This window comes from Rattus norvegicus, chromosome 3 (assembly GCF_036323735.1).
Source record: "Rattus norvegicus strain BN/NHsdMcwi chromosome 3, GRCr8, whole genome shotgun sequence".
NCBI classification, from domain to species: Eukaryota; Metazoa; Chordata; class Mammalia; order Rodentia; family Muridae; genus Rattus; species Rattus norvegicus.
The window spans coordinates 166,025,699-166,050,648 of record NC_086021.1 but is presented as its reverse complement, the minus strand read 5'-3'; the positions used below and the strand labels follow the sequence as shown (position 1 = coordinate 166,050,648).

At 43.9% G+C, this 24,950-nt stretch overlaps 1 protein-coding gene across 14 annotated transcripts in view; it reads left to right on the top strand.

Moving 5' to 3' along the window:
* Ndrg3 (NDRG family member 3) overlaps positions 1-24,950 on the top strand; it is a 63,426-nt gene that overhangs the window by 20,333 nt on the left and 18,143 nt on the right. For 8 of the 14 annotated variants that reach the window (XR_010064592.1, XM_063283377.1, XM_039104617.2 and 5 more), the window contains exons 2-6: positions 762-862; positions 12,482-12,517; positions 20,493-20,598; positions 22,245-22,365; positions 24,062-24,124. Coding sequence is in view for 13 of the 14 variants with exons in the window: in XM_063283377.1 (XP_063139447.1) it covers positions 806-862; positions 12,482-12,517; positions 20,493-20,598; positions 22,245-22,365; positions 24,062-24,124 (383 nt within the window). In the remaining variant the exon portion in view is untranslated. Of the gene's footprint in view, positions 1-761; positions 863-12,481; positions 12,518-16,412; positions 17,511-20,492; positions 20,599-22,244; positions 22,366-24,061; positions 24,125-24,950 lie in introns of those variants that run through there. The other 6 variants (XM_063283384.1, XM_039104620.2, XM_063283380.1 and 3 more) reach the window with 4 other exon arrangements.

The following is a 24,950-nucleotide window of genomic DNA, read 5'->3' as shown; positions in this document are numbered from 1 at the left end:
GGTTCGGTCCCCAGCTCCGAAAAAAAAGAACCAAAAAAAAAAAAAAAGAAAAAAAAAAAAAAGGAACCAAGATATACACTGCAGACTACAATGGCTATTGTATTTGTTGTTTCTTTGTTTAAAATATCACTACAGATGTAGTAACCTAAAACAACACACCTTTATTATCTCAAGGTGTCATGGGTCCTTGCTAAGGCTTCAAACAAGGTGTCACGGTTACCTCTCAGGTGAGTCTCCACTGAGAGGAAACTGTTTCCAGTGTCATGTAGCTGTTGGCAGTGTTCTGTTTCTTATAGAGATTTTTGTACCGAGGGTCTCAGTTTCTTTCTGTCTTTCCCGTCCCTTTGCTGTCTTAAGGGATGCTGCCCTTTGTTCCCTGCCACATGGCTCTCTTACAGCATGCCAGCCAGCTCAATACAACTGGTGGGGCAGAATGTCTTTCAGCAAGACAGATGCTTAAGTATTTTGTAATGTAACCACATGAACGTACTCATGTACGTTGTATCTATTTCCCTCATTCTGTTAGTCAAAAGCAAGACACAGATCCTAACCCACAAGTGTTGGGTGCAAAGCTATGAAAAGGTATGAATACCAGAGGGGAACAGTAACAGGCCGTCTGAGAGTCTGTCTGCCTGCACCGTGTGTCTGCTGTACCCTGCTGTGCAGTTCATGGTGTACGCAGAGCAAAGTCCAGCATCTGAATGAATGATGCTGTGCCTCCTACACCAGCTCAAGCATGTCTTCCTTCTCTTCTGTTTCAGAGAACCGGTTTACTTTTGAGACCTGACTACTCTGAGCCGACCTCATGGATGAACTTCAGGATGTTCAGCTCACAGAGATCAAACCACTCCTGAATGATAAGGTAAAGACCGGTTTGTTTTAGCTAAAACATGTATGGACGGTTTTCTTTTGCTGTTAATTTTTATATATGAGAATACTAAGTAAAATACTTAGCTTGACTTTTATTGATACTTTTAAATACTTTTAAAAACTTATTTTCTAACCTACTCTTTGATGTCTCCCCTGCCCTTTCTTTTCCATAGGGAAATTCAGTCATATTTTGAAGTTTTTCTATTTTATAGAAGGGGAAAAATATACAACCAACTTAAATAGAAAGTGTGAAGGTGGTATTTGATTTAGGATCCAAATATTTGACTTTTAGTTTCTATAAGGAGATCTTAACACGCATGGCTACTGATATATATACAGACTCCAGTGCTCTCTCAAAAGTTCGCCGAGTCTACAATGTGACCATGTTTATCAGAGACAGATGTCAGTGGTTCACCTTATTTTTGGGTGGTAAGGGTGTTAATTTTTTATGAGACAGGGTTTTTCTGTATAGCCCTTGCTGGAACTCACTTTGTAGACTGGCCTCAAACTCAAGAAATCCACCTGTCTCTGCCTCCTTCGAGCTGGGATTAAAGGTGTGCACTACCACACCCAGCAGAATATCCCTCATTATTTATCTTGGTGTTAGAGAATTGCCTGATGAGTGGCATACTTGAAAGCCACTAGAACTCAGCGGATCTTTCTCACCCCTTCCTGTTAGGTGTACACACCAGACACTCTTTCCTACTCTGTTCTTTTGGCTTATTGCCCAACACTTTATAGCTGGTGCAAGTCTACAGCACCCTTAGAGAAAAGAATGGAGAGCACGTGGATAGAATGGTGGGTGAGAAGGGGTGAGAGCACCACAAGATGTTAATGCTAATTTCTTTCTTTGTCTGAAGCAAGGCCCTTTACAACATCTTACTCTGCTGATTTATATTTTTACTGAGTCATATTGCGTCCTGACAGCCCCAGACTCATCCGTGTGACCTTTTCTTCTGTCGCCCCTTCCTTTGACTTTCACTAGCCTTTATGTCCTCTTGGTTAGCAGTCTGTACTTGTTAAACACCTTCTTGACTTCTGCTGACTGCCCCCACAAGGTTTCCAGAAATCTCTATCCATTGAATACCATTTTTCTGTGTATATGAAGGACTCTACCTCAAAGGATGAAGAAAAGGAAGGCACTAAAATCTGTGGCCATAAAGCTCAGGTCCGGCCACAGAAATGAATATTCTCGGGGCAGTTCAAAGCAGACTGTTTAGCTTCAGCGAGGAAGTTACCTGTCCTCGGTCTTGTTAATCGTCAGAATCAGATAAGGGAGAGTTCAAAAATGCAGACCCAGATCCCACTCCAGACCAGTCGGAAGGTGCGGTCAGCACATCTCAGGTTTGGCTGCTGGTTGGAACTCCCTGTGGAGATGTAAGAATCACTAATGCCAAGTCATCCCTAGTGATACCTTACTGCACTGGTCTGGGATATGGTGTCGTTGTTTTGTTTGTACTGAGGATTAAACCAAGGAATCATGGTTGTCAAGTGCTTGGCCACTAAGCTACTTACAAATAAGGGCATTGCTTTAATATTCGCTTGAATGTTAGAGTGAATTCTAGCCCCCAATTTACACACTGAGACTTCAGCCCCCACCACATGTGACTGTAGGCAGAAAGCCTGTGATGGTCAGTTTTAATTGTCACCTGGAAGGCTGTCTTTTGGGATTGGTTATCTGGATTAGGATGGTCCATGGGCATGGCTGAGGGGTTGTCCTGAGTATTACTAAGTGATGTGGGAAGGCAGCCTAGCAGTAGGCAACACCATTCTCTGGGGTTGGGTCCTGTACTGTATAAAAAGGGAGGAAGTGAGCTGAGCACTGGCCGGCATGTGTGTACTCACTCTCTGTCTGCTCTGGACTGTGGCTGTGACTGGCTGCTTCCAGTTCCTGCCACCTTGACTGCCCAGCTGCTGTGGATTATAACCTGGTTGGTGAGCTAAAATAAAACCTTCCTCTCCCAAGTTGCTTTTGTCAAGTTTTTTTTTTTTTTTTATTATAGCAACAGTACAAAACTAAGACAGACCTTTCTAGAAGTGATTAAAGTTCAGTGAGATCAGAAAGATACAGCCTAATCTGACGACGTGTGGTCTCTCCTTGTTACCATATGAGGACACAGTGAGAAGACAGTCATTTGTAAAGAAGGAAGGGAGTCCTCATCAGAAACTGAAACTTCTGTCTTAAACTAACTGTGAGGAATTAACTTTCTGTTGTTGTAAGTCTTCCTTCCCTCCATGGTATTTCATTGTGGCCCAAACAGACTGACACCAAGCAAAGCCTCACTGTCAGTTTCTCTTCGATGTGCTGTTCTGTTCCCTCCCGTCCACTTTCCACATTCCACTCACTTCTTTCTCCCTGAGACTGCTCCTGTCCCAGCTACTGTTCATGAAAGCCCCGAGTTCTGACCGAGTGGACAAGAGTCCCTTTGAACAATGGTGTTCCCAAGGAATTCTGACTCCTTAGCCCTCCACCTTTCCGACTGCAGGGATTCCCTGGTGTTTGAAAACTGCCAGCTCTGCTCAGTGCTTTTGTACATGTTGTAAAAGAAGATGATGAGGAAGATGCCTCTCCGTCTCCATGGTGAGGTAGAGAGCACAGATGAGGACATTTCCATATTGCTGAGTGAACTAAAGCTAAGAAAGGAAGTGGCTCACAAGATTGAGTTCCGGGTAATGCGGGCTTTCTTCATATTGGCACTGATATTTTAGACTGGATATCGTTTAGGACACTGTTCTCCCTCCTCCCACCGCCCACTGGTGACAACTAAAAAGGTCTCTAGATATTGCTAAATGTTATCTGAGGTGCAAAGTCCATGAATGACGCTCACTGGTATTAAGAGAAAAGCCTCTGGATTTGAATGAGTAGATGCCTTAAGAAGCTTTGTTGTTGTTTTGGCCTCCTCCCCCTCCCTCCTGTTCCTTCCCCCTCCTCCCCTGCTCCTCCCCCTCCTTCCCCCTTCCTCCCCTTTCTCCTCCCTCCCCTTTCCCCCTCCCCTCCCTCCCCCTTTCTTCTTTGTGGGGTATAGGCTATCCTGTTGTTATTCATTCACTAGGTACTTTTGTGTGCCAGATGCTTTACATGCATTCTCTCTTAATGCTCAGGTTTCTCTTTAAAGAACTGTGACCTTCACTGAACAGAAAACAGTGTCTGATTGATAGGCTGGCTGGCCTAGTCAGTGAGTGCTAGAGCCGGGTGTGAAGCCCACGTCTTTCCTATTCTGAAGTGTTCTGCCCACCTTTGTGACCATGTAGACTTTGCCAGTGTGACCTTTCTTGTCTCTTTAAAGAGCAGCCTAGAAATGTATATTATCTTACCCCATCTTTCACTCTTAGCTTAAGACATTGCTAGACCCTTTCAGGCTTCAGGGAGCTAAAGGGAATGTAGACAGACCCTGTTACAAGGAAACGTGTCCTGGGGTGACCATAAGGAAGCATTTTCCATATATTTTAAGAGAAGCGCATGTTAACTTGTCTTAGAACTTGTTGGTCGTCTTCCCATTTTATTTTAGTATGACTGTAATTTTGTCTATAGTTCAGAATTGTCAAGAAGTGGGTGAATTTGCCATGTTTATTTTGGCTCCAGTAATGAAAAAAAGTAACCACCAATGCAGAATGTATAGATATGAGTGTGTTTTTTCCCCTCAAATAGCATTATAAGTGTGATAGTACAGAACTATAATAATGATATTTAGAAAGTGGAAATAAGAGGGACCAAGTCCTAGATTACATAGCAAGACCCTGTTTCAAAAGAAAAAGAAAACCCAGCCCTACCCCTGAAATCCTAGCGCTTCGAGGGCAGAGGCAAGAAGGTCGTCAAGAGTCTGAGGCTAGTCTGGGCTGCTTAATGAGTTCCAGGCTAGCCAGGGCTACATAATAAGACTGTCTCAAAAAAAGTTTTTAGCCATTTTCAGAGTATTTTTAGAAATATTATATTATTCTCCACTTTTAATCCCAAATCACAGGAGGCAGAGGCAGGTGGATCTCTGTGAGTTCAAGGCCAGCCTGGTCTACAGAGCTAGTTCCAGGATAGCCAGGGCTATGTAGAGAGATCCCATCTCATCAAAAAACAAAATACAACAAAAAAAACAAAGCAAATATTATATTATTCTTCTAGCCTCTTGTCAAATGCTCAACTGTTTTACAGATGAGGCTCAGACCTGGTCCAAAGCCACTGTGGTCTATTAAAGTGTTAGAACCCAGACTAGCACCTTTAACTTTAAACAAATTACCTGTGTGCATCAGTGTTTGTCTGCATGCATGTCTGTGTGAAGCTGTCACATCCTCAGGAACTGGAGTTACTGAAAGTTGTGAACTTCCCTGTGGGTGCTGGGAATTGAACCCTGGTCCTCTGGAGGAGCAGCCACTGTTCTTAAACTTCTGAGCTACCTGTCCAGCCCACACGTTTAACCTTTAACTTTGACCTTGATTTAGGGATCTAGTGCTCTCCTCACCATCTGCTTGTTAGCTGTCCAGCCACCTCACCCAGCAGATCTCAACCGAGCAGGAGAGCCCACCACGCTTCTCTCTCCCTGTCTGCCTGCTTTGGCTTTTGATACCACAGAGCTTAGTGAAAGCCAAAAGCCAGGTATGAAAAAACACATAGGAAGCCACAGCTGTCTTCCGAAGAGTTGAAGATGTATCAGAAAGGGGAATAGATACCCAAGGGGATGAATAGAAGCAAGCCATTTGCTTTGTTTTGATTATTATAATAAATTGTGAAATAGCCCATACTGTGGTTTAAGGTTTGTTTGTTTGTTTGTTTGTTTGTTTACTAAAGACTAGGCATATAAGCACAGGGAAAGGGGTGTGTATAAGAATTGTAAGAGGACCTCATAGGTAGCAATAAATATCCTAGTAAGAGCACCAGTGGAAGGGGAAGCCCTGGGTCCTGCTAAGACTGAACCCCCAGTGAACTAGACTGTTGGGGGGAGGGGGACAATGGGGGGAGGGTGGGGAGGGGAACACCAATAAGAAAGGGGAGGGGGGAGGGGGATGTTTGCCCGGAAACTGGGAAAGGGAATAACACTCGAAATGTATATAAGAAATACTCAAGTTAATAATAAAAAAAAAAAAAAAGAATTGTAAGAGGAAGAACTCTGGGGTCAACTTAAAAATATTTTTTAATTAATAAGGTTGTTTTGTTTGCATGAATGTCTATGCACCACGTGTATGTCTCATATCCACAGAGACTAGAAGACAGCATTGGATCCTCCTTGAACCGTAGTTAGAGATGCTTGTGAAATGTCATGTGGGTGTTAGGAATTGGACCTGGGACTTCTGGAAAAGCAGCAGCAAACACTGTTAACCACTGAGCCATCTCTCCAGCCCCTGGGAGCATTGTATTTGTAAGCTCCAGGAGAAGAGACACAGAAGTTTATGTACCAGGGTTACTTTTTGAAAAGGTGTGCACAGGATGGGACACAGGGGTGGAAGGACATGAGATGGCTCAGCCCTTAACAGCACATGTTGTACAAGCCTGATGATTGAGGCTGATCCCAAACTTCGGTGATGGAAGAAGAGAACCAACTGCACTCTGCTCTCTGACCTCCACAGGCGTGCAGTGCTCCACACATCCCTCCTCTTCCAATCATATGCATACGTGCAATAGTAACATTTTCAATTTTTTTTTCTCTTTTTTCTTTTTTCTTTTTTTTTTTCGGAGCTGGGGACCAAACCCAGGGCCTTGCGCTTGTTAGGCAAGCGCTCTACCACTGAGCTAAATTCCCAACCCCCATTTTCAAATTTTAATAAAGGTTTCCAGAGGGTCTGGTTAAAGGCTGGCTAGCTAGAATGTCAGGAAGGGGCTGAAAAAGAAGGTGCAGTGAGCGTCATAGGGCAGTTAGTTCCTGAGCCCCTAGCATTCCCAGGTGAGCCCGAAATGTTTACTTTGTGTGATCCACACTCCATGTGGATAGTGTTACTTTCTTGGAATATGAGATTATTAAAAAAAATTCCAAGAAAAATGAGGGCATGGATCCTGCCTCAGGGAAATGAGACAGAGTAAAGTAAACTGGAGGAGGGTTTAGGAATGCCCCTTCTACTCTAACTCTTGGCCGTGGCCAGTGAGAACTTGATCACTACGTAGTTTGAGTTTCTCGGAATGAGGAGATGGAGTGTGCTTTGAAGGAAAAAACAAACAAACAAACAACTATGGCTAAAAGAAGAGCGTGGGGCATAGCTTGCCGGTAGATCCTTCATCTCCTGAGTGCGAGGCCCTGCGTTCATTCTCTAGCACTTCCCCCTAGTGTCTGCAGTTAGACTCACATGTGTTAAGACTTTCATGGGAGACTATTCTGGGGTGCTATTCTGTTATGAACTAGAGGGTGGGTGCTCTTAGTGTTCCAAGAGCAACTGTTACACCTGTTGTCAGAAATTACCTAAGTGACACTGGGCGGGGAGTGTGTTCAAGCAAGCATTAATGCCACCACAACAGACTGAGTGGCTGTCAACCACTCTCAAGAAACAGGAGATGGTAAGGAGAGCCCAGACCACAGTCACAACCTATCCGAGAGCCCAAGGAATTTAAAACATTTATCTATTTTTATTTTATGTACATTGGTGTTTTGCCTACATATGTGAGGGAGTCAGATCCCCTGGAATAGGAGTTACAGATAGTTGTGAGCCACCATGTGGTTTCTGAGAATTGAACTTAGAACCTCTGGAAGTGAGTGCTCTTAACCACTCAGCCATCTCTCCAGCCCAGGAATTCTTTTTTCAAGAGAGATACCATGTTCTTCTTTTCTCTGGAAGGTTCCTTATTGTTTTGTTCTTTGCCCCAGTGCTAAGAATGGAACCTAGGGTTTTTGGCTACCCAAGCTTGGTATGGAGGAGCTACAGCTCCAGCCGTGCTCCCTCCCCTTTGGGAAAGAATCTCGCTGAGTTGAGTAGGCCGGCCTGGAGACTGGGACTTGTAGTTGTCCTGCCTCGGGGACTCAGAAGGTCAGACTGCAGGCGTGCCGCCACATTCAGCACAGCAAAGACTGTGTCTTGTTTTTGAGAGCAATTTGTTCTTAAAACTTGTATTGCTATAACCACTTGCTGTCTCCTCTTTAGCTGCTTCCCTCTTTGGTCTTCATGTCTGCCTCAAATCCTGTGTCTTTTAAGACATTCAGAACCTCTTCAAGATGACAGTTTTAAACTTGTTGAGTGTCAGGACCAAAAATAGATGATGAGTCAGACGTAGACCACCCTCTCAGCTGCAAACTCACGTAAGTGGCAGACTCCCCAGGTCCTCTCTGGGTGTTACTTTTAAGGTCTTATTATCTCATCTTTCTTCACATCTGCCATTGCCTTCTGCATCTCAGAAACACACTTGTTTTGCCTCTGTGTGTGTGTGTGTGTGTGTGTGTGTGTGTGTGTGTGTGTGTGCATACACACGCACGTCTTTGGTTCCTACACGTCCTTGGTTTCCTGGAACTGGAGTTATAGATGGCAGTGAGCCACCATGTGGATGCTGAGATCCAAACTCAGGTCCTTAGTTGCAGAAATGCTGAGCCGGTTCTATGTACCCACCTTTTACATTTCTTGATTGTATTGTGAGAATACAATCTAGTAAGTATTGTTTTCCCCTTCCAATTTTTTATTTATTTGTAATTCATACTTCTTGTCCTTCTTTGACTAGTTCTTAGTTACTTTTTCTTACTCCCTCAAGGGAATTACTTGTTTTGAAGTTATCTTTTTCTTTGCTTGTTTAATTTTATTTATGGTGCTGAAGTTAGAACACAGGGCTTTGAATATGCTATGTAAACATTTTTATATTGAGCCACACAAACCTCTCTCTCTCTCTCTCACACACACACATACACACACACACACACACACACACACACACACACACACACATTAAATAGAAGAAAAAGTGATTATTAATACCCTTTTCCCATAACACCTCAACAAACAAGATAGCTGGCATTTCTGGAAAGAATTGCCTATTTCTTCTTTTGGCATTTCTCTTGTGCTCTTCTCAGAGGCTCATACCTCACACAAAGCCTTGTGTGTGCTATCACATGATCACAAGGAAGCTGAATATGTGCACCAGGGACAGCTGCTCCTGAAGAGCCCAGTCAGGCTAGAGTGGCTTTCAAATAGTTCCTAAATAAATAGTCTTTCCAAATAGTCCCTAAAGGAACCTCCAGGAACACTGATATGGCCTATCTTAAGTCTGTGCTTTTTTGTATAAATCCATTTTGTTTGGTCAATTTTAAAAGGGAAACACATCCTTCTTGTAGAAAAGCATTAAGGGAATCCTGATCTCTCATAATCTCTATACAGACAGATGGTAGTTAACGTTTAGCATTTTCCTTTGATCCTTGTTTTGTTTTTTGAGACAAGGCTTCATAATCTAGCCAGGCTGGGCTAGGACTCATACACCACCCAGACTGGCCTTGAACTCTCAGCAATCCTACCTCCGCTAAGGGCTAGGACTAGGAACTTCCCTGCTGGTTTATATCATACTGAAACCATCCATTTAGTCTATGCAAGCACCTCTCCTTTGATCTTTCATAGTCTTACTGGAAATTAAGTACAATGGCCTCTCCAAAGACGTTCTTACCTATCTTCCTTAGGACTGACTGATAGGAGGCTTTCAACACTCTGATACTTTTTGGTTATAGTGCATTCCCTAGATTGCGCTATCCTAAATCTGTGTGGCTGTCATAGCTGTCTTCATGTGCTGTAACTGTTTAAGACTTTAAAATTCTGTATTCAGCTTTGAGTCAAGAATGGTGCTCAGACCAGCCTTCCCTGTCCTTTTGTCATTGTTAGCATCTGCAGTTTCCCAGCGGTCGACCTGTTGTGACTTTACTGGGTACTTCATAGAAAACCCAAGGCTGCTTATCTAGACTTTATTCCTTCTGAAGGTCATCAATGTCATATACAAGTTTCTGTAATAATTTTAAACCTAATATCAAGGTGTACTGCATACACCTTTAATCTCAGCACTCAGGAGCTAAGAGGATTATGACTTCAAGGCTACATAGTGAGAACCCATCTCACCAAACAAAATAAAAGCAATGTAAAAGCAATTACAGGCAAGCACAGCTTGGATTGTTCATGTAACTAATGGTTACTATATTGCTCCAGATCATTCCAGTTGCTTTTCCTAGCTCCTCTCCTGAACAGGACAGTTTGTTTCTTTTGGTGTATGTATTCATAGGGCTCTGCCTCAACCTCTGTTTTGTCTTGACAGCTGGGTAAGTGGTGGATCAGGAAGAATGGCATTTTTTTTTTCTTTTCTTAATGTTGGGAGTCTAACCCAGGGCCTTGAACATGTTAAGGCCAGTGCTCTACTGCAGATATAGACCTCTAGTGCACGGAAGAACTATTTCTAAGACCAGCGTGAACAACCATATCTAGAGGGACAGTGTTGAGAAGGGGCTTATTAGCAACTATAAGAGTTTTTCAGGGAGTGGCTTATACTTCATTAAAAAAAAAATCAAGGGTTGGGGATTTAGCTCAGTGGTAGAGCGCTTGCCTAGCAAGTGCAAGGCCCTGGGTTTGGTCCCCAGCTCCGGAAAAAAAAAGAAAAAAAAAATCAAGTCAGAAGGGTTTTTCTCTCTCTCTTTTTTTATTTCTAATATAGTACCTGTCCCCCTTTCTGTATTCTTACACTGTACTCCTTCGGCTCTGGCACCTTAAACACTGCAGGGATGCCTCTGCATCACCCCACTGATTCCCTCGAGAATCACCACCATAAAATCCCCATTTAGAAGCCTGGTAAATGTCGTTTGGAGCTTTTAGATATGGTGTACTTCTTAAATGATGCGGTGACTTTCCCTCCTTTTTCTTACTGACTATTTTGTAGGATATAATTAATATAATTAAGAACTCCATTCAGTTTTCGTTTCCTTCAGAAACATTGGTTTTTAGGGGAAAAAAAAGTCATTGATTTTTATTTATGTCTATCTGTGTGAGCCTGTCTGTATGTGTGCAAAGCCCACAGAGGCCAGAAGGAGGCATCAGATTGGGGTTGAGGATTTAGCTCAGTGCTAGAGTGCTTACCTAGAAAGCGCAGGGCCCTGGGTTCGGTCCCCAGCTCCGGAGAAAAAAGAAGAAGAAGAAGAAGAAGGCATCAGATCCCTTGGAGGACTGGACGAACAGGTGGTTGGAACCACATAACCTGGGTCCTCTGCAAGGTAGCACAGAAACTGCTCAAGCATCTCTTTAGCCCACAGCATTGCTTTTCCTTTTCCTTTTTTTAAAAAAGGATTTGTGATTTTTATTAATGTACGTGTGTGTGTGGATGTGTCCACATGTGTGGGGGTGTCTCAGCCAGTGAATCAGTTTCCAGACTTGAGCCAGTTTGCAGACCCAGAACCCCTTGAATGAGGGGTAGCCAGGTTCCCCTGAGGAAGGATCTTGATAAGACACCTAAAAGTTATGCTGTTAGCCTTTCTCCAGTTCTTCCCCAGAGGGACCTACAGGCTTTTACAAGGGTAACTGTACACTGGGGGAAAGGAAACAGTCAGACTTTCCGGGGTCTGTAGGATACTGGTTCTGAATTGACGCTGATCCCAGGAGACCCTAAGATACACTGTGGCCCTCCAATTAAAGTAGGGGCTTATGGAGGAAAGGTGATTAATGGAGTTTTGACTAATGTCCGATTCACAGTAGGTCCCCAAACACATCCTGTGGCCATTTCCCCAGTTCCAGAATGTATAAAGAAATAGACATACTTAGAAGTTGGCAGAATTCTCACATTGGTTCCCTGACCTGTGGAGCGAGGGTATTATGATTGGAAAGGCTAAATGGAAGCCTTTAGAGTTGCGTCTGCCAAAGAAAATAGTGAATCAGAAACGGCATCGCATTCCTGGAGGAATCGCAGAAATCCCTGCCGCCATCAAGGACTTGAAAGATGCAGGGGTGGTGGTTCCACCGCATCTCCCTGTAGCTCTCCTATCTGCAGGAGCCAGAGGTTTTGGGTTCCCTGGAACAGGAGTTACACATGGTTGTGAGCTGCTCCACATGAGTGCCAGAGCTGAACTCATGTCCTCTGCAGGCTGTCCTGGAACTTGTTCTATAGACCAGGCTGGCCCGAATTCAGAGATCCACCTGCCTCTGCCTCGAGTGCTGGGACTAAAGTTATGCCCGGCACAGTGCTCACTCTTAACTGGCGAGCCATCTCCCCAGCACTGCTTTTCTTAAGAAATCCAACAAAAGTTAGATTTGAGGTTTTCATTTCCTGGCTTTGTCTTCTTACTGTTTCCTTAATTTCTAAATCTGGAAACATTTTCTGTCCTCCATCCGTCTCAGGGTGGCCTCCAATTTCTTCCAGGTTTCCTCCTTTCCAGGTGCTGCTCCCATGTGTTGAGGGTGAGCTTTAGAGCACCCTCAGGTTCATGTTTCCCTGTCTGCCTACACGTTACTGCTTTCTTCCCCAGAAGGCATGACACAACAGGATTTGCTGGGTAACGAGACTATCTTCACATTAACCTCACCTCTGAAAATATAGCCTGCAGTAGCGTATCAAACACCCATTCCCTCTCCAAACCTTTCACTGAGGATCATTTTAGTTTGTGACAACCAGGAGGCTACTCGTGCACTACTTTCACTATGAACTAAGTTTACTGCGCATTTGGGGAAACTGACTGTGTTTTCTGCCTTCTATTGACAGAATGGCACACGAAACTTCCAGGACTTTGACTGTCAGGTAAGGACTGTACAAGCACCAAAGAGGCTCTGTACAGGATCCCTACAGTGCGTCCCTCCCTGTGCTGATGGTCTTAGAGAAGTGGAGCTTGTATTGCTGTTGTTTGTATTTTGTTTTGTTCAAGCAGAGACTGTAGCCCAGGCTGACCTTGAACTCATGACAGTGGCTCCTGCTTCAGCCTCCTGAGTTCTGGGTTTATAGGCATGAGCCACCGCCCCTAGCTAGAAGTCCATTCATCACAGCTAATGGTGAGAACTCACTAGTGTTCTTTTAGTCATAGATCAAGAGTGTTTAAAATGATTTGCTCTCACATTCAAAGAGTGTCTTCAGGAACCTGTCTGTCGACTGTAGGGTACTTAGTTGAGCCGTGTCTTTGTGATTGAGATCTCCTTTCCTTGGATGATATCAGAGACCTCATTTGTCACAAGTGGTAAATGGAAGGTTGTCAGGTAAAACAGATGGCAGGCAGTTGACAGAAGAGACATCTTAATAGCAAAATTGTTTCCTAAACCAAAGATCAAATTATTGCTAATACAAAATGAAGATGTTTCTTGGCTTTATGTCTGGAAATGCAGATTTTTCTCCTGGCTCAGTGTTTTCCCACATGGCACTGTTCTTCATAATCTACTGTTGCCAATTAGAAAATCAGTGAAAGAGCCAGCCCTCCTCCACCCACCCGCTTATCTGTTAACCAGTCTGAAAGAAACCTAAGGAAGGAATCACGGGTATCTGGGAAACCTTACAAGCCCACACAGCCTGACTCTCTCAGACTGGGATTGCTGCCATAGCTACAGCATGAAGCTGACTTAAAGGGTACTGGCAGGAAAGGATAGCTGTTCGAACTGTGCTCCCTGTGTCCAGTGTTCAGCCATCGTGCATATCCATCAGGAAAGAATTGCTTCCAATACGCACTTCCTGTTAGGTACAGTCTTTATAGCATTAGCTCAAAAGCAAAAACCAGTCTATTCAATCCTTGTATAGAGAAATTAAAATAAAATTTGTATTGGCAAACCAGTTCTATCACAATTATTGCTGCCCTGTGATGGAGTGTCTATTGGATATGAAATTTGAAATGAATGTTTTAAAGCAACAAAGCAATATTATAGGTTTTTGTTGTTCTTAATATCTGAGTGAGGACATAGAATGATTGGGACAGAAAAACAGGCTTCTCCTGAATCTGTTACTATTTCCTCCTGGATAAGTCTAGAAGTGTCACTTAAGGAATCCACTTGTCCTTAAAGCTGAGGTTATTTGGCAGGTCAGATGAGGCTGGCTGTGCAAGGAAGAGCAGCCTGAGTGCCTTGAGTCCAGCTGGTTCTTTATGACAGAACCAGCCCAGTGTGCTTGGCAGCCATTTACTCAGATTTGAAAAGTCTTTAGAACTTGTGATACTCTGTGACACGGGACAGTCAAGATTGAGTTTAGTTGTTTTTAATTTGCTCTGACATTAGCTATGGTTTGGGTCCTAGTTGGAGCAGTTGGAGTTGATTGCTTTTGACATAATTTACCAGGAAGGAGATCATTGAGATGAGTGACAGGAGGACTCAGTGTAAGGCACATCAGAAATAGTATGCGTGCAAGCTTGCTTTCATCAGATGCCAGGAGGTTAGCAAGTGTAAACCATCTGTTTTCTGTGTGTGAGTGTGTGTGTGTGTGCGCGCGTGCGTGCGTGCGCATGCGTGTGCACACATGCATGCATGCGTGCTTGTGTACTCGCATGTGTATGCACTCGCATGTGTGTGCTTGCTTGTTTACATGTGCGTCCAGGGTCTTGCTCATGCTAGGCAAGTATTCTTTTTTTCATATCTAAGTATAAATATAGCGTTAAGTGAAATTAAACATAATATTAAGGCCTAAAAATAGTCTAGCAAGGGCCAGTAGAATGGACCAGTGGATAAAGCAGCTTACAATGTAAGCCTTATGACCTGAGTTCAACCCCTAGAGCTTGCATAAGGTACTGGGAAAGACCAACTCCATAAATCTGCCCTTTGACCCTCACATGTATGCTGTGGTATACATACACGGATGCAAGGCACACACAGTAATACTCTAGCAAGGAACCAGTGAGATGTTTCCGTAGGTAAAGGCTCACTCCATAAGCCTGATAACCTGAGTTCAGTCTCAGAAAACTTCCTTTAAAAAGCCACATGCGGGGGCTAAAGAGATGGCTCAGCAGTTAAGAGTTCAATTCCCAGCAACCACATGGTGGCTCACAACCATCTGTAATGGGATCCGATGCCCTCTTCTGGTGTGTCTAAAGACAGCTACAGTGTACTCATTAAGAGAGAGAGAGAGAGGGAGAGAGAGAGAGAGAGAGAGAGAGAGAGAGAGAGAGAGAGAGAGAATGCAGTCAGCAAGATGGCTCAGCAGATAAAGGTGCTTGCTGCCAAAGCTGACAACCGGAATTTGATTCCCAGAACCCACAGGATAGCAGGAGAGACCAAACTCTCACAGGGTGTCTTCTAACGTCTATGGCATGTCCAGTTCCACACGTAAATAAATAAATATAATAAAAGTTTTAGAAAGAAAGCCTAGTACAATGTATGTATCTATAATCCCATCACTCCTACAGTGAGATAGGAGGCAAAGACAGGAGACTCTCCTAGAAGCCCACAGTCTAGTTAACCTAGAGTATACACTATGGCAAAAACAAGAAAAACTATGCTTCAGCAAGGCAGAAGGAGAGATTTGACTCCTTAACGTTTGTCCTTTGATTTCCACATGTGCACTGTGCTGCGCACATATCCCACAGCAGTAATAACAATTACTACTACTACTGTTATCATTGTTATTTTAAGTCGAAGCTACGACGTAATACAGTGGTAGAGCCCTTGCCATGCATGTGTGAGCCTGGGCTCAATCCCCAGCCCAAACTATATTCCTGCTTGTTTTTTGTAATGAAGTCCCGTAGTATTGTGCTAAGGTGTGCCTGTTTTTGGAACCTTTATATGACATACTCTCTTTTGGAGTGTATCCAATTAAACTTTATTTTCACCAATGTAGATATACAGTGGCTTTGGTTTCTTTCCTTCTAGTGCTGCTAAAAATAATTCATCTTGCATAAAAAAAGAACCTACCCAAAAGTGTTGAAACTTTAAGTGAAATCTCCTGGCTTTGTGAAATACAACTCTAGTTTAGATCAGATAGAAATAGAATGATGGAAGGTGTTTGTGACATTTGCATGTTTGTCACTAGTTTTGGATATGTGGGTTCTCTGTGTTAAAAGTAAAACTAACTAGGGATGTAGCTTAGTGGTAGTGTGCTTGTGTTTAAGACCCCAGGTTCAATACTCAGTTTTCAGCACTCAGTAATTATTAGTGGATAGTAAGAAGCTCTTATCTGGCAGAATAGATCATCTCTGTAGAAGAAGCCGATAATGAACGGTGTAGAATAATACAGGCTTGGCCAAGGATTGAATAATTTCATGTTGCCTGTTTAATTGCAGTTGCTCGGTTGAGGACCAGATATTATCACTACAGCATAAATCTTATACATGATTGGTAAATGAATGGCTTGCTACCAAACTAGAATTAAGTTGGTGGCAAGGGGGGTTAGGGGGTGGGAGGACCTTGCAGAAAAAGCTAAAGTCAAAAACAAAGTCACAAATTGCCATCTGCCTATATGCACATTCTATAAGTAGAGGGTTTATTCCTCCAATAGACAATATCAGGTCACATGCGTGATGGCTACCAACTTATCAGACTTACAGCTCAGAGCCACAGTGCTGAAAAAAGGTCTCTACTGTATATCATGATAAGTTTAGGGCAGGATCCTTAGTGGTAGAGAAATGGTCCTATACTAGTCATGCTCACTTCTGGGACACAGTGTGGTAAGAGAGAATTCTGGGGTGTGGGGTGGGGTTGGTGATTTGTTCTTTCTTTCTCCTAATGGTCATTTAAGGCTGTGGAAAGAAGATACTACAGCTAGTTCTGAAAGAGGAAAAGACTTTTAGGTTGACATATTACAAAAGAGATTCTCAGATGGAAAATGTGGCTGGTGGGAAGGCTGGAGGGTGTGGGTGGCTGCAAAGCAAAAACTGGATGCCTGAAAGTGTTGTGAGAACTAGAGTGAAAGGTGTGACAAGCTAGAGGGGAGACCTTATCTCTTCGTGCAGTAGTATTGGATGGAACATTATATCAACAAGCCCTGTGATTTAGGACTTAGAATGTAGGTCAGAAGTACAATTGCCTAGCAAGGACCTGAGACACGCATGCGCGCGCACACACACACACACACACACACACACACACACACATTCATATATAACATTGGGAAACTCATATGATAGCCTAATCATTAGAAGCAATAACATTTCATATTAGCAAAAAAATTGCTAGAATGGAGAAGAAATAGTGTCAGGCATTAGGCGATCATGATTTAACTGGTCTCAGAGATAAAGGACCAATGATACTGTGACGGCATGTTTAACCAAAGGGAAAGGACGTGAGAAAGTCCAAAGTTGCTGGTTATCAAACTGGTGCCACCTGGCTCAGGTTCTACCAGGCTCTCTGGTCAGGATGCCATCTGGGTGACGGGGGAGGCAGTCGTCACAGATGGAGATGTCGGCCACCTGGACGAGCTTAGGTTGTGTCATAAGCCTGGAGTGCAACGGGATGTGTCCCTAAAGTACACCACCGCAGAGATGGACACCAGAGCCCCTGAGAGGCCGCTTCGAGTTCTGCCCTCTGAGCACAGGCTGCCATTGTGGGCCACATTCTAGAATGCTGGGGTGACAGTCCCTGGAGAAAGCCAGTCAGGCAGATGAGGGCTGAGCAGAGCAGGAAGGCGGTGGAGTCAGTGACTCAGTCCCCAGCTGCTGTCGCCGCACCTCGCCCCCTGATTTGCAGCGGACATATATTCAGACCCCCATGGAGGTTAGTGCCTTCCTTCTGCCGCTTCATGCCTTTGCTCCCAGACCATGGATGTTCTTCATTCCTTCCGAAGGAAGAGGAACTCCAAGAGCAACACAGCAACAGCAAAGTGGGACAGCAAAGTAAGACTCTTGGCCCTTTGATGCTCTGGTTGTTATGGGACTTGAAGGCCCATTGTGGGGAGGCAGGGGCTGAGCTCTCCCTGGAAAGGATGAGATTTTAAGGGGCCAATTTTGACTGAGTTTTATACACATTGTGAATGATGACAAAGCAGTCACAGTGCCCTGACCCCGCCTACTTTAAAGGGTTTTTTAAAACTCCATCTTTGACAACTTCATTTTTTTCCTTCATGTTTTTTGGGACAGGATTTCTTCTTTGTAACAGAGGCTATCCTGGACTTCGTTTGTAGATCAGGCTGGCCTTGAACTCACAGAGACCCACCTGCTCCTGCATCCCAAGTCCTGGGATTAAAGACATGTGCCACCATGTCTAGCCACAGCTCCATTTTTATCCTTGTCTTCCTTTTTTAGCTCATTGTCCGTCCCCTTTACACACACTACTGTCGCCTACCTGGCTACAGATTGGGAGACTTCCGTGTTAAGGCCACATCGTAATCCAAGTCTTTTCTTGGGTCTCATTCAGTGGCTTATCTGAGGCCCAAGTGGACCTTTTAACTCAGATTTTATTAAAGGTTTGAGTGATGCAGAAGGAAAGTTCTACTAATAGGTAGTCACAGTAACACATTTGAGGGACCTCACTTCTGAACTGTGGTAGCAACTGAGTAAGAGGACTTATTTCTCTCTCCCAACATTCTTATTCAATCCTATAGTTTTCTCAATAGACAGAATATGGAGATGAGCTACTGATCCCCTTTTGTTCTGTTTCAGAATCCATTTCATTCCTCAAGGATGTACATGTTGACTATCATAAACACGTGCTATCCGTGGTGTGCTGTGGAATGTTAGTATGGGTAATTTACTGCACACAGGCCTCTGCATCCTGGTTGATTCTGGGCACTGCACTTTTCAGACTTTTTTGTAGTTAATGCTTATACTGCTAGTTTACCGATTTTCATTTCATTATACAAGTAAATCATAATTCATTTACTAATTTTCCTGTTATATGGGGCTAGGTTTTAAAAATAAACATGATTGATCATTTTGTGTATGTGTATGCTTGTGTGTGTTTGTATGTGTGTGTGTGTGTGTGTGTGTGTGTATAAATAACCATGTTTGAGAATTTCTTTAGATATATCTAAAAGGAGTTATTGTGACCAGGGACACATAATGAACACACACACACACACACACACACACACACACACACACACACACACACCCCTCCAAAGGTACAGTTGCAGTAGGTAGGGCCTTCCCTTTTTTCTTTTCTTATCAGGATAACATTTACTTGGGTCTGGCTTCCAGGTTCAGCGGTTCGGTGCAGTATCATCACGGTAGGAAGGTAGGCCCTTCTTAGTGTAGAACTCTGCAGATCCTTCTCCAGAGCCGCTGTGCAGATGCCCTGTCTGCCAGGAGCACATGTGCCTTCTTTTCTCAGTCTTGTTGAATCAAACCGCATTTTGTGGGATTCGGCTTGTACTTTCCTGATTGCTTTCTTAATTTTTTAGGACAGTACTGTGTTTGCCATAAGCTGCGTTAGTTGAGTTTTTATTTCATTGGTTGGCACTCTGTCAAAAATACAGTATTTCTAAGGCAGAAGTCACATCTCTCTGGTTTGCTCTGTTAGACTCAGAGAGCTCAGCTCAGAATATAACATATAGTACGGGTTTAGTCAGATATTTAGTATGTATGTGTGCATCACACACATGTAGATCTCCTCAGTAAGTCTGACATTCTCTAACTGCCCATGCAATAACAGATTTATCATTTAATATTCTTTCTATCCAAACCCTATGCTTCATTTCATAAGCAGTTCACAATACCTGAGCCTAGTTTACATTTCTCCTTCCTTTACTTAAGCCATTTAGTGGGCTTTGATAGGCAAAATCAATAGCCAAGAATATTAAGTAGAGAAGCATTCATACCATGATCAGTCAAGCTCTCTCTCTGCTCTGCCCAGGAGCCTAGGATTTGAGATACACTGATGTCCTATTAGGCAGAAATTGTCTTTTCCACATGAGAGAAGCCAAAGTTATGAGATTCACTATTAAGAAAATTATACTGGAAGCCCATAGCATTTGTTGAGATTCCAATTGGCAAAATTAAGTCGTTCTTATCAGTGTGAAACTTTGAGACAGATGGAGATTTCAGCAGACATCCACGAGGCTAGATATGATCTTTTTTTTTTTAAAGAACTAGACTAAATCTCTAACATTACTAATTGCAAGCCTTTCTGGCTTTACTCGGTTCCCTGAGCTGAGCTCTACTCTAACAGCTTCTCAACTTACTTTTCCTTCATTTCATGTCTCATGGGACAGGTGGAACAAACTGCCCAGCACCTTAAACCAGGAGCAGTCCAGGGTGTCTCGGGACTTACGGGCACACAACGAGGACCAGGAGTGAGAGTGGTGACACATCACCTAACAGCTACCAGGGTTACTCCAGTTTCAGGAGAAGCACCAAGTCACAGATGCGCTTTCTCTGTCTCAAACACAGTTCCTAGAGAGGGATGCTGATGCCACATGACCAGATACCTTCCCGCCTCTAGGAAGCCATGGCCCAAAGGTTCTAGTCTAGGAATGTATTCTATGAACACGACAGCCAAGAGTCACTGCTCTAAGGGACAGGTGGTGTAAGACAGGCAAGAAAGGAGAGAGATTTGAGGCCAGTATACCTTTCAGTGTCCACCAAAATTATCAAGATCTTTGAAGCCTCTGGCTTTTTTCCCTGGGAACAGTTTCACATCTTCAGTTTCCTTCTGTGTTCTTTCCCTAAATAGTTCCTGGTTCTTTATCCAACTTGCTGATCTCCTTTTCATACACAATTACAAATTTATTATCAAAAAATCCTTGGTTTCCTAGATCCTAAAATTATCTATTTTGTTAGTAGAATTAGAATGTTGGAATAGTGTGAACAACACTGCATCTTTCTGGTGGACTTAGAGTTCATTAAGCCTGCCTGAGATTTTGCACTGTCTTATTACAGGAACATGACATTGAAACACCCCATGGTATGGTCCACGTCACCATAAGAGGCTTACCAAAAGGAAACAGACCTGTTATCCTGACATACCATGACATTGGGCTCAACCGTATGTATTTGACTTACAACTTTTTATCATAATGTATAATCTTTATATATTAAGAAAATAGTATTTCATTTTTTTAAAAGAACTTTATGTACATACGTGATTGTACTACATGTATGTATGTGCACCATATGTGTGCTTGATGCCTGTTCCAGATGGTCGAAAGCCACCATATGGGTGCTACACACCAAACCCTGGACTTCAATAAGAACAGCCAATGGTCTTAACCACTGAGCCATCTCTGCAGTCCCAAACCCTGGTATTTTAATAGAGCAGAGGTAGTCTTCTTTCTTAACACTCCATCTCTATTGTTGTGTGCAGGGCTAATTAATATTCTTGGGTTATACATAGGGCAGTGTGTTTGAGGGACTTTAGCCCTAGGTTTTACCTTTCTATTATGTCTGCTTAAAGAGGGAAGACGAATCTGTCAGCTGTTAAAGTCCATCCAAAGTCCAGTTTGCTGCTTTAGCTGTGGTGGTCCTGGGGATGAATGTAGGGCTGCACTCAGGAAAAGAAAATGCTCTACTGCTAAGCCTCTCATCCTCAGCCATGGTTTCTGTCGTTGTTGTTTTGTTTTATTCATATGTATAAGGGTAGAAAATATTGTTGTGAGAAGCTCACTGAGTACTAATGGTTTTCCTTTGGCCCTATCAGCAGTTTGTTTAAGTAGGTGCTTCATAACAGCATGCTCTTAGTATCCCTATCATCCAAACTCAATGCAACAATACTGCAAAACTCAGAGTTGTTTTAGTGCTGCTGTGGTATTACTAGGAGAAACACCCAGGCCTGATTTCATGTAATGACTCACATGCCACACAGAGGTGCACTAAAAACATCATATACAAGAAACCTGAGGCAGTCTGTATATGTGAGCTACAAATGAATTTCATACTCAAATTTTACTTCCACCAGAAGATTTCTCATTATTTGTATGCTGATTTTCCAAAATAAAAATCCTTGACACTTCTGTTAAAAAACATTGCAGAAAAGCAAGGTTAAACATGTGGAGTGAAATTATCCTCTAAACCAGGGAGAGTGTAATGCCAGCATTTGGAATATCCTCTCAAGTGTAGGTTCTAACTGTCTCTGCACAGACTCTGCAACTATGTCACCTTCATGCTGCTCTGCCTTTCAGAGTGTTAAGCTGACAGCCCAGGGCTGAGTCTTAGCCTGAGAAGTGAGGAAGGACCTGTACTGAGAGGGTTAAGAATGAGGCAGCATCTCCTCCAGGCACACAGCAGTCCTGACAATGGAGAGCCCGATGTGGTGGGTGTCAGCAGCTGAGGATAGCCCTAGCCACAGTCAGGGAGCTCACAGTCCTTCCTCATCCGGTAGAGGGACAAGGTGCATAGAAGACAGCATTGTGGGTAGAAGATTGTTTTGTCACCACCAGGAAACCCAGCAAATATCCCCAAGATGCTTTCTGCTCTGAGCCCATTGCATGGAATTGAGAACCACTCATCCTCCAGGCACTGAGGTGCTCCCTACAGAGTCTTCCTTGGGCGTCTTGAGGCACAGGCTGTGTGCAGACTCCTCACTCGAGTGGGCTGCTGAGGAGAAGGGACTGAGAGAACACTGGTCAGCTTTGCAGAGCTGAGGGGAAGCAGGGAGAACTGGGGAACCGATGCACAGGAATCCTTGTCTCATAGATAAATCCTGCTTCAACACGTTCTTCAACTTTGAGGATATGCAAGAGATCACCCAGCACTTTGCTGTCTGTCACGTGGATGCCCCAGGCCAACAGGAAGCAGCACCCTCCTTCCCAACAGGGTAAGTAAGGCCCCAGGGAAGCTCTGTGGGAGGCATGCAGGCCAAAGAGCTGTGGGTGGCTGTAGGGGACTGAATGCTGTGCCCCCTTCCACTTGATGGCGTCACACGCACGGGTGGTATTGCTTGCCCGTCTTTCTGCCCTTGGTCTCAGAAGCTCGTGTGTTGATGTCTCCTTGGTATTTTCACAAACCTACAAAAGCCTCTTCATGGCCAGGACCTGTGTCCCTGTAGGCACAAGTCATGTGTCTGGAGTACCCACTTGTCCCTCATCTGTCCCCTGACTCATCCATTTTTATTTGTCACCTTGTGCTGCTTCCTGAATCTCCAAATACATAGGCTGAGCCCAGACTCCTTGACCCTGTTCTGGGAGGGTGGTCCCATCTGAGTTCCCACCTAGGGATGGAGTTTGGTCACTTGGGGAACCATTTTTTCTAGAGCCACATTGATGGGCAAAGACACCATCTGACTGGCCTTGACACCCACCATCATCCTAAACTTGCTCTGCCTGTCAGTCACAGGCTCCCAAGTGCCCCCTGGACAGGGCGCCAATGAGTGCTTTTGGGGTAGGAGGGAGCCCTTCCCCCTCAAGCTGCATTTTTTTTTTTTTTGGTTCTTTTTTTTCGGAGCTGGGGACCGAACCCAGGGCCTTGCGCTTCCTAGGTAAGCGCTCTACCACTGAGCTAAATCCCCAGCCCCTCGTGCTGCATTTCCAGTGACTTCTATAGAGTAAGCATTCCTGACAGGGGAGAGTCTGCCCCTGCATGGGACCCAGGCTCTGCCAGACATTGTTTAATGCTCTGTGTGTGTTAGCTCTCTCGGCCCAACAGGCCTGTGCGATTCTTCATCAGTGTGCAAGGATTCAGCCTAAGATGTCCTGTCACACAGAGTCCTAGCTGACTGTCCATGCTCTTGTGTCTCAGATACAGTTGTCATTCGTCCAGGTGCTGTCTGTCAGGATTGTTCTCAACTTGTGCACAATGGTGTGAGACACTCCACTCCTTCCAGTGCAGCAGATGGCCCTGGGTTTGTGGGGCAGAGGCCACCAAACATGGGAGACTGTTACACACACACCCACACACACACACGCACACACACGCACACAGTCTCATTTTAAAGTATCCTGTCCCTTTCTGATTCTGTCATCTGTGACTTTCTCCTTGCTCTCCCTCCTCTGGGTCAGCTCTGGGCTTGCCTGGCGATTTCAGAGTCAGTTCATATTATTAGTAAGTAGTTCATAAAGTGAATGCATTAGGCTAAGTGAAATAAATGAGCGTCTATTCTGAGGATCCTGAGTTTATAATGATGCACAGGCCCAGGAGAGTGTTGTTTCCTGCTAAGGTAACTGCCTAAATATGACTGGCAGACCTGTTGCTGGGCATTCCTGAGCCTGGGAGTGCATGTTAAGGCTGTGGAAATAGCACATAGTGGGCCCTGTAACCAGTTCTTTTCCTGTAGCCTGCTCTAGTACAAGGAGGGTGGCCTTTTATTTCTTCCTTACGTGGCAGTCATGGAGGATCATGGCGCCTGCCAAACTTACTTCTAGGCACCACAACACCTCCTTTGAGCCTTTGGTAAAATTAATTAATTAATTAAAATAAATCTTGTGTTTCTCTAAGACTCCTGGAGTGGTCAAGGTCTCCTAGTGTCTAGGAACTGTGGTGCTTTCTAATTCAGGAGCGGTTACTCTGGGTTTCAGGTATCAGTACCCCACCATGGATGAGCTGGCTGAGATGCTGCCTCCCGTTCTTACACACCTGAGGTGAGTGTCTTCTGCAGGCTTTCACTCAGATAAACAGGTGCTTTCCCACTGAGATCTGCGCCCAGCTCTGCCACCTTATTGTTTTTGGCTCTGTATTCTTTATTGTCCCTAACTATAGTTATGTGCAAAACAGAAGAGTCTATGGTCATTGTATTAAATTTGGAGATGGTGTAGTTGATGATCAATCACAATAAAATGCCGTAAGCAAAGTGTTCCTGCGGTATGTCTGTCTCTCAGCCAGAGAGCACTTAGCTCTCTGAGGTTGCTTCTTGGCATTAAGCAACATCAGCATACAGAAGTCTGATATTATGATAGATAAAAGATCGTTTATCTGTATTTAATGATAGATAAATGGGGCTAGCTAGGGAATGTCTTTCCTGCTGGGTGCTGTATAGGCTAAGACAGAGCGCCAGGGCAGAAGGAAAGACCAATTATCAGGTCAGGTAGAAGAAAGGCATATTGTAGCATCAGAGAAACACAGACCAGACTCCTTACGTCTGAAGGGTCAGATAAACGTTGGCAGTGCCTTTGCTGGCATAAAGGAAAGACACTGAAGTATTTTAATCCTGGACTGAAGCACAAGTTAGATTTTTAAAATGATTACTATAAGTATATAAAATATAACTCAGTAGAACTATATCTGAAAAAGAATTATTCCTGCTATAGTCGTTTGTAGAGAAGTAAAAGCTAAACACATGGACACAGTTAAATGACCATAGTCTTTCAGGAAAAAAATGAGGATAGCTCGATACTTGGTTCTGTTAAGAGATGGATTAAGGGGTTGGGGATTTAGCTCAGTGGTAGAGCACTTGCCTAGCAAAGCGCA